The sequence below is a fragment of the Lithobates pipiens genome, unplaced genomic scaffold (genome assembly GCF_037356315.1).
Source record: "Lithobates pipiens isolate NorthernLeopardFrog02 unplaced genomic scaffold, aLitPip1_a1.2 Scaffold_22, whole genome shotgun sequence".
Taxonomy (NCBI): Eukaryota; Metazoa; Chordata; class Amphibia; order Anura; family Ranidae; genus Lithobates; species Lithobates pipiens.
Window position 1 is genome coordinate 277869188 of NW_027507784.1, and position 15501 is coordinate 277884688.

The 15501-nt window shown below is 42.7% G+C and overlaps 1 protein-coding gene across 1 annotated transcript in view; it reads right to left on the reverse strand.

Moving 5' to 3' along the window:
• Positions 1–9141: 9141 nt before the first annotated feature.
• The window catches only part of CHLSN (cholesin), a 573216-nt gene continuing 566856 nt past the window's right edge, over positions 9142–15501 (reverse strand). Inside the window, exon 6 of the mRNA XM_077449085.1 lies at positions 9142–10821. Within this exon, the coding sequence (XP_077305211.1) occupies positions 10639–10821 (183 nt within the window). The 3' untranslated portion in view covers positions 9142–10638. The remainder of the gene's footprint in view (positions 10822–15501) is intronic.

Below are 15501 nucleotides of genomic sequence, written 5' to 3' on the forward strand. Positions count from 1 at the left end.
AAAAATGCAGAAAAAATAAAAAAAATTCCCCTGGACCCATCGGGAGCCAGGTCCTTCTCCTATACTAGGCAGAAAAAAACTGAGCTGCTGGATGCAGTGTGAGGGGTTATAGCCAGTAAGACCGCCCCCTGGTACTGTGCAAGTGTTGCTGTTTTTAACACGTTCTGCCTAGTCCTCTCCCCTAAAGCGGTGATATAACCCTAAGGTCAAGAAGAGCTGCTGTGTCCGTCAATGGACGATAGAGAAAATAAAACCTTTAAAAAAAAAAAAAAAAAATTTGTATTTGTATTTTTTTTATGTCACTAAAAAACATTTTTTTTTTTTTTAATGTAATGTATGAAGAGTTAAAAAATAAAATATAGAATTAAAAAATAAATAGTAGCAGTGGGGAGAAAATGGTTAATTTGAGTTGAATAAAGTTAATAAAAGGTAAATGGGTACAATTTTTTATGTACAGTATATAAAAAGAACATTTATTTTTATTCCATTTGCAAGAGTGCATTAATCGACATGCAGATCAACAGGAATTACCGTACTCCATTCACTCCTAATCTGCACATAAAAAAATTGTTAAAAATACATTGTAACAATAATAATAATAATATATTTGTAAGAAAGCCTACAAACGCTGTCTATCTGCAAACTTTGTTCATGCAACTGATACCAAGAAACAGATGTCAAAATGACAGCTTGGTTTTGGTCTGTTGCAGAACTGACAGTTGCTACTATATAGCCAAAGGTGGGGGTTTGATTTATACTTATACAGGAGCACTAATAAAGGTGTATCTGTGGTCAAAATGTAAAATCGTACTTTTGTGTTCACATGAATTTCAGTTATTTCTAGCCTACTTTTTTGAATCTGAGCAATATTAGAACTTTTACTGTGACATGCACAGTGGATATAAAAAGTCTATACACCCCTGTTAAAAAGTTTTCTGTGATGTAAAGAAATTAGACTAAGACAAATTATTTCAGAACTTTTTCCACCTTTAATGTGACCTACTGTATAAACTGTACAACTCAGTTGAAAAACAAACTGAAATCTTTTGGGGGGGGGGGGGGTAAAAATAAAAAATATAAATAATGTGGTTGCATAAGTGTGCACACCCTCCTATAACTGGGGATATAGCTGTTTTCAGAATTAAGCAATCACATTCAAACGCATGTTAAATAGGAGTCAGTACACACCTGCCATCATTAAGCCGCTTCAGCCCCGGAAGATTTTACCCCCTTCCTGACCAAAGCACTTTTTACAATTTTGCACTGCACTGCTTTAACTGACAATTGGGTGGTCATTCGATGCTGTACCCAAATGAAATTTCTGTCCTTTTTTTCCCCCCTACAAATAGAGCTTTCTTTTGATTGTATTTGATCACCTCTGTGGTTTTTACTTTTTGCGCAATAAACAAAAAAGAGCGACAGTTTTGAAAAAAAAAACAATATTTTTTACTTTTTGCTATAATAAATATCCCCAAAGTTTAAAAAAAAAAAACACACTTCTTTATTAGTTTAGGCCAATATATATTTTTCAACATATTTTTGGTAAAATAAATCGCAATAAGCCTATATTGATTGGTTTGCGCAAAAGTTATAGCATCTGCAATCTATGGGAAAGATTTATGGCATTTTTATTTATTGATTTATTTTTTACTAGTAATGGTGGCATCATCAAGTGGAGAAAATATGGCTCATTTAAAAATGTCTTTTCATCGATACATGTCCCCCAGGGCAGTACCAGGACCCGCACAACCATTGTATGCCCAATTACTTGCATATAAGCCTTCAAAATGGGCACTTTTGATTTTTCCAGTTTGGGTCCCATAGACTTTAATGGGGTTTGTTATTCAGTTCCAACTTTTGCGATGTTCGAAAGTTCTGATGTGAACTGAACAGGGTGTCATTTGGACCATCCTAACAATGACCCAAAGCATACATTCAAATCAACAAAGGAATGGCTTCACCAGAAGAAGATTAAAGTTTTGGAATGACCCAGCCAGACCCCAGACCTAAATCTGATTGAAAATCTGTGGGGTGGTCCGAAGAGGGCTATACACAGGAAATGCCCTCGCAATCTGACAGATTTGGAGTGTTTTTGAAAAGAAGAGATGTGCCATGCTGATAGACTCATACCCCAAAACACTGAGTGCTGTAATAAAATCAAAAGGTGCTTCAACAAAGTATTAGTTTAAGGGTGTGCAGACTTCTGCAACCATATTGTTTTATTTTTACTTCCCTCCACCTAAAAGATTTCAGTTTGTTGTTCAACTGAGTTGTACAGTTTATAGGTCACGTTAAGGCTGGGTTCACACCATCGCTGCATGCGGCTCCCAGCAAGGGTTAGGTGCATCCTGGTTCACCGTTTCAGGTAAGATTTCAGCATGAATTTTTGGCTAAATTCGGACCCGAAACGAAACCAAAAGACGTACATGGGTTCCTGTGCAAATTTGAATCGGAGCCACAGCGGAGACAGGGCCGGACTGGTATACCGGGAGATTTCCCGGTAGGCCGCCTGCCCTGGGGCCACTTTTGGTTGCGGCTGCATCCTCGCTCTCTCCTGTGGATCACAGCTCTGGATGGCTCTGTGTTCGGCGGCCGTGCTGTGACACGGCCCTGCCCCCCCAGACCAGCTTGTGTGATAGTAGATAGAATCAACGTTCCACCTATCATATGAGCCGGTCTGGGGGGGACGGGGCCATGTTACAGAGCGGCCGCCGAACACAGAGCCAGCCAGCGCTGTGATCAAGAGGAGGAGATGCCCATCCGTACAGCCAGCCCTGTGTGCCTGGATAGGAGGATCAGCAGGGGGCTGCATATAGAAGAAATTAGCTTTCTATATTCCTCCCTGCAGCCGCTGAATGTTTGCAGGAGGGAGAGGAGGAGAATCAAGTATTCAGCGGCTGCATGGAGGAATATAGAAAGATTATTTCCTCTATATGCAGCCCCCCTGCTGATCCTCCTATCCAACTTCTTTTACTGCTCCATAGTTCTCTTCACCCCTGTTCTTTCTGCCCCCCTCCAGTGCTCCCCATCCTTCTCTAGCCACCATCCCAGTGCTATCCACTCCCCCCATTGCTCTTCACCCCCCCAGTGCGCTACACCCCTCCCAGTGCTCTGTGCTCCCCCCTTTTCTCCCCCCAGTGCTCTGCTCTCCCCCTGTTCCCCCCCCCGTGCTCTCTACTCCCCCAGTGCTCTACCCCCTGCCCCCCCAGTGCTCTTCACTCCCCTCAGTGCTCTCCCCCCCTGCTCAACCCCCCAGTGCTCTGTGCTCCCCCCATGCTCTACCCCCCCGTGCTCTGTGCTCCCCCCAGTGCTCTGCTCTCCCCCTGTTCTCCCCCCCAGTGCTCTCCCCCCGTTCTTTCTGCCCCCCAACCTGCTCTCCCCATCCTTCTCTGCCACCATCCCAGTGCTATCCATTCCCCCCAGTGCTCTTCACCCGCCCCAGTGCTCTTCTGCTCTCCCCCCCAGTGCTCTCCCCCCTGTTCTTCCCCCGTGCGCTCCACTCCCCCCAGTCCCCCCCCCCAGTGCTCTCCTCCCTGTTCTTCCCCCCGTGCGCTCCACTCCCCCCAGTCCCCCCCCAGTGCTCTCCTCCTCCCCCAGTGCTTTTCACTCCCCCAAGTGCTCCCCCCCTGTTCTTCCCCCCAGTGCTCTCCACTCCCCCAGTGCTGCCCCCTGTTATCTCCCCCAGTGCTCTGCTCTCCCCCCTGTTCTTGCCCCCCAGTGCTCTCCACTCCCCTCCAGTGCTCTCCCACCAGTTCTTCCCCTCCAGTGCTCTGCTCTCCCCCCCCCCCCCCCAGTGCTCTCCACTCCCCCCAGTTCTTTCCCCCCCTCAGTAATCTTCACTCCCCCCAGTGTTCCCCCTGTTCTTTCTCACCCCCAGTGCTCTCCCCATAACGCTCCAGCCCCCGCCCCAGTGCTCTCCAGCCCTCCATTCTCCCCACCCCTGTTCTTTCTGGCTCCCTGGTGCTCTCAAGCTGCACCCATCACTATCCAGCCCCCCCCAGTGCTCTCTACCCCCCGTGTTCTCTATGCCTGTTCTTTTTGGCTCCCCCCAGCACTCTCCACTCCCCCCTGCATTTTGCCCCCACCCATGTGCTCTCCAACCCTGCCAATGCTCTCCACCTCCCATAATGCTCTCCAGACCCCCGTGATTTTCCCCCCATTCTTTCTGGCCCCCACTGGTGCTCTCAAGCTCTCCCCCCTACTCTTTGTACCCCCCCAGTACTCTCCAGCCCCCGTGCTCTCCACCAGTTTTTCTGCTCCCCCACACTCTTAGCCCCCTCAGTGCTCTCAGCCTACCATGCTCTCCACCCCTGTTCTTTTTGGCCCCCCCAGTACTCTCAAGTTCCCCCCGTGCTCTCTGCTCCCCACCCCTGTCATCTCCACTACCCCCTGCTCTTTGCCCCCACCCATGTGTTCTCCAACCCCGCCAGTACTCTCTGCTCCCCTTTCTCTCCAGCTCCCACCCAGTGCTCTTCACTTTCCCCAGAACCAGAGGACAGGCTGACTGGGGCTGGAAAATGGGCACGGCTGAAGGTGCAGGTGGCCAGGGACCACTCCATCTCACAGCAAACAGATCCCCTGGAAGGAGCACCGTCCCCATCCAAAACGAGAACAGACCTTGCCTGCTGCTGCCCGTCATAAATATCCTGCTGGCATGCAAGGTACCGTACCAAGCATCAACAACACACCTTCCCACAGACAGGGACTGCAGACTGGGACATGGGGCACAGGAGGGGCTGCATTCATGGGCACAGTGAGGCTGCATTCATGGCACAGTAAAGCTGCATTTGATGGGCACCCACCCCCTTACCTTAGTGTATTCTTTCTGTGGAAGGTGGTTCCCCCCCCCCACGTTCTGAGTTCCTGGGGTCCCCCTTGATGATTGTCCACTTACCACTTTTAACTGGAATTTGCATATATCCCCCTATGTGATTTCATTTCTATATATAGTACATTCTTCATCAAATGTGCTTTAAAATGTATGGTTTTCCCTTTCATGAACAAGAAAATAATGACGTTATGCTGTTGGGCTGGTATAATAATGCTGTGGGGCTGGTATAATTTTTTTTTCCAGGGCTGGTTTTTATTCCCAGTCTGGCCCTGAGTGGAGATATGTGAACTGCATTCATAGAGAGCCAGTCAAAATCTCCTGCTATTGCGAATTGGATGCGGGGTTTCCAATTTGCAATGGTGTGAACTCAGCCTAAAGGTGGAAAAAGTTCTAAAATGATCTATCTTTGGCTCATTTTTTTACATCACAGAAACCTGACATTTTAACAGGAGTGTGCAGACTTTTATATCCACTGTATCCACCACTGCTGTGTCACACATTTCACAGAGCCTGCCTTCTGAACTACACTGCAGAGCTGCTGAAGAGGAAGTGTTTCAGAAGTTACAGTCAGTGCAGGACACACACGACATGTGACTATTACTGTTTGCAGGCGGCAAGGTTTTTTTCTACTATTTAGGGCAGGTTTCCCTTTAATATATAAAAAATAAACAAACAGGATATATTCATTACTATCTATATATACATAGAATATTTTAGAAATTCCAGTACCCTGCACTAATGTGACTTCCCTTTGATGTACTATTAACAGCTGGGAAGTGGTGCGTTGGTGCCGTCCTTTCTCCTCTCTTTCCTCCCTGGGGAGGCATAAAACATGGCTTCTTGTAAGCCTTGGGGCTGCCCTTTTACCCATCCCATCAGGGTAGTGAGATGGAGGTGTCTGTCAAGTCCGCCGGATTGTTCAGCCGATTTTAGATTACTAACCATGAGGCCATCCATTCCAGCTTGGTAAATATATCAATGTTCATGTACATAAAAAAATTGGTGCATGTTGAAAAATGTTGTTTTGAAAAGTCTAAATTTGAATGCATTTATTCTAGAGCAATTTGTCCCCCAGAAGAAGACCATGACCGACTAGGTCGAAACGTGTCGGTGCTTCTAACATAGCTATCATTGTAATGTAATATTATATATCAATCTTCACATCACTGTTTTATGGTATATGTATTTTTGCCTCATGACCAAAGCTCATATTTTAATGTTAAACAAGTGTTTCTAATTTTTTCTTAATAAAGTCAATTTTTTACATTCAATAAACTGTGATTTTTTTTCTGCTTAAAAATTCCATGGGGGAACCTCTCCATTCAATATCCATTACTATTTCCCACCAAATGAAAGCTTGATCTGTCCTAAAAAAAATAGATACACTAAGTAGTTGCGATGATATGTACAGTTATACAAACACAGGTCAAAGTTGCAAAATTGAGCTTGGGCATTAAGGATTGTTTAGATCCTAGTCAGGAAGAAGTTAAGCCACACACACACAGCCAGGTTGCTGACTCCATTTTTTCTACTGCAGTTGAGCAATACAACTTAAGCCTTGTATACACGGGCCAATTGTTGACAGGGGATTGTCTGTTGACAGACTGTTGTCTTAAAATCTGACCGTTAGTACGCTCCTTTTGACAATTGTTGTCCAACTTTCTGTCAACAAATCTTGGATGGCATGCTAGTAAATTTTCGGCGGACAACGGTTGGTTGTCAGATTTTCTGATGGTCATTAAACAAGTCCGTCACACAAAAGTTGAAAGTACAACCGCATACTCGGAATCAATGCTCACCAAACACGAAATTAGCAGAAGGTGCCTAAAGGGTGGCACACAAGAGCTGAAATTCCTCATAGGACGTCATCATGTTTGTGTTTTTGCATGAAAATTGTGTACTGTTAGTATGCAAGACAAGATCCAGGCACACGCCCTTAAGACAAAAATCTGACACTCGGTTGGCCAACAATTGGATGGTGTGTATGAGGCTTTATTCACTTCCCTGCCCCAGACTTTGATTGATAGTACTGACTAACCCTCTCCCCCTCTGGTTTCTTCTGTACAGAGGAATATACGAAGGTGATATCATGGAAAATCCAGGTACTTAAAGGCTAAGTTCACCTTTTATTTTTTTCTAAATTCCAGCTCCCCTATTTAGAAACTTAGCATTTAAACTATTCTAAACACATTTAATAAAGACATATCTGTCTAAATAGTGTGTTTATATCAATGGGAGATTGGAGATCAATTTACATTTTTTTTTAACCGCTTGCCGACCAGCCGCCGTCATTTTACGGTGGCAGGTCGGCACGATTCTGCGAGCCATTGCAGCTACACGTCAGCTCGTGATATCAGGATAGCAGGCGTGCGCACGCTGCACTACGGGGGTGCCGGTGCTCGTGGCTGACGGTCACAAGCCACAAGCGATCACAGGCACAAGAGGCAGAACACGGAAGTGTGTGTGTAAACACACACATCCCTGTTCTGTGAGGAGAGACAGAGCGTGTGTTACTAATAGCTAGGAACCACGATCTGTCATCCCTTCTAGTCAGTGTTCTCCCTCTACAGTTAGAAATATACACAGGGAACATAATTAGCCCGTTTATCGCCCCCTAGTGTTAACTCCTTCCCTGCCAGTGATATTTTTACAGTAATCAGTGCATTTTTATAGCAATGATTGCTGTATAAATGCCAATGGTCCCACAAATGTGTCAAAAGTGTCCGATGTGTCTGCCATAATGTTGCAGTCCCAATAGAAATCGCAGATTACCGCCATTACTAGTAAAAATAATTATAAAAAAGCTATAAATCTATCCCCTATTTTGTAGACACTATAACTTTTGAGCAAACCAATCAATATACTCTTACTGTGATTTTTTTATTTTACCAAAAATATGTAGAATAATACATATCGGCCTAAACTGAGAAAAAAAAATAGCTTTAAAAAAAAAAAAAAATGGGGATATTTATTACAGTAAAAAGTACAAAATATTGAGTTTTTTTTTAAATTGTCGCTCTTTTTTTGTTTATAGAGCAAGAAATAAAAACCGCAGAGGCGATCAAATGCCACCAAAAGAAAGCTCTATTTGTGGGAAAAAAGGACGTCAATTTTGTTTTGGTGCAGTCTCGCTTAACTGCGCAATTGTCAGTTACGACACAGTGCCGAATCGCAAAAAGTGCTCTGGTCTTTGGGCAGTCACATGGTCCGGGGCTTAAGTGGTTAAACTACTTTCCCACCCTTCATTCATTACCATCACTATAGGCATACACACAGGCTGTGCCAGGTGTGCCTGGACACTTCCTAATCACCCAGTGCAGCGCCAATTCCCCCTGCCACCTGTCTCCCCCCCACCCAGTGTTGCAAGCTTCCCTCCTCCTTTTTTGCGATTGTGGCGAATTGCAAAAAATGGCCTGGAAAATTCTACTCCATAGTGTTGTTTATGTGCAGCAAGCTGTATTAATAGTGCTGTAACCCACATAAAATAGTTCTGTTTTCTTTAATTTTCTTACTCCAGAAACTCAATGGAAATTGATTGCTATAATCTACACTACCATGTTTTTCCAACAAGCACTAAGTTGTTTTTACGATTAGTCTTTTTGTGGCCTGCTATTCTGACTGTTAATGGTGAGCATACACGCAAGAAGATATCTTGTGAACATAACCCACTCATAAAACATTTTTACCATTGAAATGATCAGGCTGTGTTTTTTATCTAAAGACCTTAAAGAGGAAGTAAACCCTGATGAGTTTACTTCCTCTTTCATTCCCTGCAAAAGGTAAAGCATAATGGACTACTATGCATCGCATAGTAGTCCATTATGTGTCACTTACCTGACACAGGAGCCAGCAAAGTCACCACTGTCCCCTGTAGTCCAGCACATCCATCTTCTCGGTTGGTCTTGCTGCTCCACGGCTGTCATTCGGCGAAGCCGCGATGACGTCACTCCCGCGCATGCACACGGGAGCCGGCACTTGCGGGATATCACCGTTGACCGCGGCGCGCTGTAGACAGCGGTGCCTGTCTTTGGGCAAATATCTCCTAAGCCGTGTAGGTTTAGGAGATATTTCTTGGACCTACAGGTAAGCCTTAATCTAGGCTTACCTGTAGGTCAAAGTTGGTTGTAAGGGTTTACAACCACTTTAATGCTAATGGTGCACCTTAGATGCTTGGGAGAGATGGCTCTGGTAATGTTCAATTTCATGAGTACTGGCAACATCAATTACTCCTTTAAGAACTCCAATTCACAATGGATGTTTTTTTTAAATTAAATGTATTGATGTAAGTTTGTATTCATCCTTATAACAAATAAGAGGCAACCATCTTTATTAAACATTGTCAACATTACAAAAGCTGTGGAGCAATACTGAAATGTAATAAAAAAATAGGTTAAAAGACATGTAAAGGTGTTCCCACTTTCGGTGCCTATACCTTTTCAGATGTTCTGCATCTGAGAAGCAGCAGCTCTGCGGCTCTTGGACTGCTTGGTCTATTTTATAGCAACACACCCTTGACATCTGGAACCCATAGAAAGCACCAGGCCTTCAAAAGACAGATATACCTTGTGCTGAAAAAGGTCAAGCAGTTACATCAGCTCCAGCAACCTTTGGTAGGGTTTCAAGCAGAATAACCCACATTGTTCAATATCAGATCACCATGGAACCTGCTTTCCACTTCCTTGACTGTTGGAAACCATCTTTAGGGGCATTAATCTGATATCAGCTCATGAGAGGCCTGGCTATTGCTTAATCTGTGATATGACACACGAGGACTCACACAGATACCTCAAGGAACAGTGCAGAGCAGTCTGTGAGAATTTGCAATGCCAAAGTAAGACCAGTACAAATGAATTCTGATAAATTGCTAAGTATACTTTGCTTCTTGCAATGTTTTATTGAATAAGCTAAAAAAAAAAACATAATTTGAAGGGTACTGGCAAAAAAGTGCCATGTTTTTGCAATTTTGTCTTGGCACAGACCATGGAATTCTGACTGCTCCTCAATGACCTTGCGCATTTTGACACAATCACTTTTGCAAAGGAATTAAATATACACAGGATCCAGGGAAAAACCTATAGCTGACCATTTTGCAAAAAAATGTGACAATGAAGTGGATTTCCAGATTATATTGTGATTTCTTCTTTCAAAACAAAAATAGTAAAGATACCACATCATAGAATATGTTTTTACCAAAACCACAAGAGTGTAGAAGAAAATCAACGTGGCATCTATTTTGTTTTATCTGCCACTTTGTAATGGGTGGTTACCTAGATCGACCTCACATCATATCCCTCTGACAATTCAAAATGTTACATTTTAAGTCACTCTTATTTTGATGGTTGTTCTGTTAGAGATAATCCTCAACTGAAAAAACAAGCACACATCTTTTTGACTAATCCTAATCATTTTTGCAATGCTGGAGAAGGCCGATTTCTCAATAATAAATGCTTGGCTCAAGCTGCCCTCCCGCCACTAACTGAAAATCAGATCACAAAGGAGGACTTTCTGGTGAGTTACTGCATATCATGAAACCCCTATTTTTTTCCAGGCACTGACATGGTTAATTAATTATAATGAGCTTCAAAAAGGAGACTAGACACATCTATTGGGAAAGTAGAACACATACATCTCTAAATGGTGTATCAGATAAACATCAGGACGTAATATTAAAGGAAGATTTTTAAATGTCAGCTTTAAGAGCAACTCCGATATCAGATCACAGATTGTTACATTTGCATAGTAATGGTTTTGTTACAAATAAAACACGATATTCCACAATTTAAAGGACATGTAGAATTTCCAAAGCACTATGACAAGAGCTGTAGGACTTCTCGAATTCTTTCTCTCCTCTGTGAGTTGGCCTCTTCCTGTGTCTCATCGCTGTCACACTCCTTCATGTAAGCCTCAGCTTTCTGTATGGTGGTTTCACGTGCACTGCCTTTCAGACCACCCAAGTAGTCCAACACAATCTGAAAGTACTTGTCAGGAACCTATAAAAGCAAAAAAGCGAAAGACAATGTTAAATGGATTACTTTCAATCCTGTACAACTCAATGTAAATGGAGAAGCAGATTGAAGGGACTATTTGAGCAGAAGAAATGTAATTCAAAGCCGTTTAAAACAAGTCTAAGCACCTTAGAAGTATCTGAAAGCATTTGATTCTGGATCCTGTTTATACAAGACTTTCTTTTTTCCTTCCATAATAATAGTGGCTATTCAATAAACTTGTAAGGCAAAGGTTGATCAGTGTGTGGAGCCACCTGTTCATTCATGAGATTTTTCCTGTGATAAGCATTGAGTGATATCCATTTAACTCGCAGTTTTGCTGTACTGGGCCATTACAGGATTTAGTTCTATATAAACACACATATTAATTTCTACTGAATAAACAAATGCATTAAATTGGGTTCAACTCTAAGCCTCTACACCAACATCTAGTATACTAAAACAAATGTACTGCTATAGAGAAAGGTTCGCAATAAATGGCACTAAAATGTCTTTTTAAGCAGGATACCCTAAAAATCCACTGGGGATATTATTATTAAAATGAAAACTGGAAACTATATTTCACTTTTTTTATTTACAAGAAATTCTAATTCCAACAGTTCAGTCATCTTTTGAGAAATAGTGAAAATCCTCCAGTGAAATGTATTATGTAGTATGATTTTGTCAATTTATGAAGGCCATAAAAACTGAAAAATTATGCTGTTCTAATCTTGCCTCAGTTCTATATTTCAATAGAGGGAAGCTGGGGAAGGCAGTTTAATCAAGGGAGTGTTTTGTGTCCATTTTGCCAAGCTGATTTGTACCAGATACTTTACTATTGCTCTGCAACCTCCCTGTCAAACTTTAAACTGTACTTAAGATCAAGTAAATGATTTAAAAGTAAAACACTGCAAAGTGTAGTGAAAATAATTTATTTGGTCATTTTATATAAAGATCCTTACACCCGAGGCTATACATAACTGCATTCTCAAATATTGCCAGCAGGTGGCACTGCACCGATCAGAAATACTATGTGAAAGCTGTCTCGGAGGAGTATAAATGTGTTATAAGGAGGAAGGAATATCATATTTGCACGTTGTCACTTTTGTTTTCAATGATTAGTATTGTGTTTTCAATAAAAAGAACAGGAGAGAGAATAATATTTTACATGCTGTACATCTGGTAAGAAGAATGAATTAGTAGAGCATATGGCAGAGCTAAAGCCGCCTGGAGAGAGAACTACTACTGCTAAAACACAAAGATCTCAAAAACCTGATGGCTCATTTCCCTTCAGCTTTACAGGCTAATGGAGCTTTCACCATGACAATCGAGTACATGACACATACAGTGTGTTCTTAATGTCAGCAGAGACAAGGAATAATGTAATGAAGAGAATAAGAAAGAAGAAGTAGTGAGAAAAAAAAAAAAAGAACAGAAGAATAGGTCAGGTTGACACATGCAAAATCTAATATCACTTGCAGATGATGGATTTTCAAACTGTTGGTATTAATGTTGCCATGTACATGAGTACAAATGCTTGGTGTATGTCAAATGCCCAGTAGCGTTTAAACCCTTGTCGCCGAGCATATGCAGATGTGTGTACTCAGCTTCCGGGGGTTATACCGGGATGATGCCCGTACCTGCAGGTGTCATCCCAGTACTGATTTTTAGATTTGGCGATCGGCTTTCCAGCCATAACAACCGATGTGGCTAAAAGCCGTTCGGCTGTTATTCCGGAGGAGCGGGAGGGAACGTCCCCACCTCCCGCTGCTCTTACCAGGGCTCCCGTTCAATCGGGAGCACCGATGCAAAATCCGATGCCTCCGGTTTTTGGCTGTAGACGTTTTTTTCTACAGACATTAAACTCTCTATCATGTTATCCTATGTGTCCACGAACATGTTAACAGCAGTTTTGGGCAGTGGCATTTTTGACCAGTAAGAAAAACTAGTGGGTTCTGAGAGACGTTTTTCAGCTGTAAAAATGATTTAACGCTGATAAACGTCGATAAACGCTCAAAAACATCGCTCGCCAGCGTTTTTTAAATGTTTTTGATCCACGGAAAAAAAGAAAAATGTTTTACGTGTAAAAAACACTAATAGATGCTAAAAACACTATTGCAAAAACGTTGAAAAAAGTTAAAAGAAGTTGAAAAACTCACTGCAAAGCTACTGGTGTTTTTAGAACGTTATTTTAACATTCAGTGTGCAATGAGGCCTAAGAGTCCCCACTACAGTTCTCAGATCAGCAGATGACCTTGATCAAGAGCACCTAAGCTGGCTGATCAGAAGTCCCCCCCGCAAAGCCATTGGTCCCACCCCCTTCCCCCACCAGCACTGCCACTCATCCCATTTCCCCCACCAAGGAGTAAGAGAATACATGGAAAGGAGAGGAAAAGAGGGGAAGAACAAAGAAAAAGGGAGAGAATGAATAAGAGAAAGAACGAGAAAGACGGCTAGAGAGAGGGATGATGGGGGAACAAGAAATTAGGATAGAGAGATAAAGGGGAAAGAAAGGAGAAAAAAAAAAAAAGAACAGCGGTCCATCCTAAAATGTACCATAAGGTGCTTTAATACTGTACGAATGGAAGAAACTCGGGGAGCGCTAAATGTCCGTGAGTTAGGTTCGCAAATTACTTGTCTTGACTTGGGTGCTGACAGCACACGCCATGAAAATAATTTTACTGTTAGGGGTCCCCACAACTTGGGAAATTTTATCAAGGAGTCACGGCACTAGCAAGGTTGAGAACCACTGTGTTGGAGAGATTTTCCTTTATTTGCTATCACAGTGAAATTGGTTTCACCAAACAGAATGTGAGCAAACCTGAAAACGATTTTAATCCTTCCCTACTCTATCTAAAACAATGTTCTTACTGGACAAACTCTTATGAAAATGACTCCTGTTCCTATAAGGCATCTGCAGGATTGGAATTATCACTCATATATTAACCCTTTTTTCTGCCACCAATTTTACACACACTGTAGCAACCAGGAATGTGTGTAAATCTGACAAGCCGACTGTTGGCTGTTAGATGGAAGCAATCCAGTGGGTGTACAGCCACCTGATCGATTTCACACCCCGGTAACACTGTCCTCCTATCCCCCCACCATATTTCTATTTTTTTCAGTTTCTGGTGTCATATTCCAGCTAATCTAGTTAGGGAAGAAGCTAGTGGAGTGCAATCTGTACCCCATTAGCTTTATTGGAACGCAGGTGAGACATCAGGGGCCTTTTAGACTCCTGATGTCTTTTTGGAGAGTCTGTAAAAGAAAAAAAAAAGTGTGGTGGACTAAGGACAATCTTCATGTGTATTCATTTTAAGATACCACCCAGGGATAAATCTGCCCTTGCTGCCCTCTAACGACCAAGGTAGTCCAAATAGTAACTGCAAGAAACAAAACAACAGAAGGCGCACCAGCCTAGTGCATTATCCCAACCGTGATTTAACAGACAAAATCATACTCACAAACAAATAAGGTTCACATCATACAGTGAGGGAAAAAAATATTTAATCCCTGTTGATTTTGTACATTTGCCCACTGACAAAGAAATGATCAGTCTATAATTTTAATGGCATATATATTTTAACAGTGAGAGACAGAATAACAACAAAAATATCCAGAAAAACGCATTTAAAAAAAGTTATGAATTGATTTGCATTTTAATGAGTGAAATAAGTGTTTGATCCCTTCACAAAACATGACTTTGTTCTTGTTGGCAAAACCCTTGTTGGCAATCACAGAGGTCAGATGTTTCTTATAGTTGGCCACCAGGTTTGCACACATCTCAGGAGGGATTTTGTCCTATTCCTCTTTGCAGATCCTCTCCAAGTCATTAAGATTTCAAGGCTAACGTTTGGTCCCTCGAACCTCCACTTATTTTCTATGGGATTAAGGTCTGGAGACTGGCAAGGCCACTCCAGGACCTTAATATGCTTCTTCTTGAGCCACTCCTTTTGCTACCTTGGCCGTGTGTTTTGGGTCATTTTCATGCTGGAATACCCATCCATGACCCACTTCCAATGCCCTGGCTGAGGGAAGGAGGCTCTAACTCAAGATTTGATGGTACATGGCCCCCTCCTTCGTCCCTTTGATGCAGTGAAGTTGTCCTGTCCCCTTAGCAGAAAAACACTGCAAAGCACAATCTTTCCACCTCCATGTTTGAGGGTGGGGGTAGTGTTCTTGGGGTCATAAGCAGCATTCCTTCCCCTCCAATCATGGCGATTTGAGTTGGTGCCAAAGAGCTCAATTTTAGTCTCATCTGACCACAACACTTTCCCCCAGTTCTCCTCCGAATCATTCAGATGGGCCTGTACATAAGCTTTCTTGAGCAGGGGGACCTTGCAGGTGCTGCAGGATTTCAGTCCTTCACAGCATAGTGTGTTACCAATTGTTTTCTTAGTGACTATGGCCCCAGCTGCCTTGAGATCATTGACAAAATTCTCCTGTGTAGTTCTGGACTGATTCCTTACCGTTGATCATTGAAACTCCACGAGGTGAGATCTTGCATGGAGCCCCAGACTGAGGGAGATTGAAAGCTATTTTGTGATTCTTCCATTTGTGAACAATCACACCAACTTGTTGTCACCCTCTCACCAAGCTGCTTGGCGATGGTCTTGATGGTCACCTATTCCAGCCTTGTGTAGGTCTACAATCTTTTCTCCGACATCCTTGGACAACTCTGTGGTC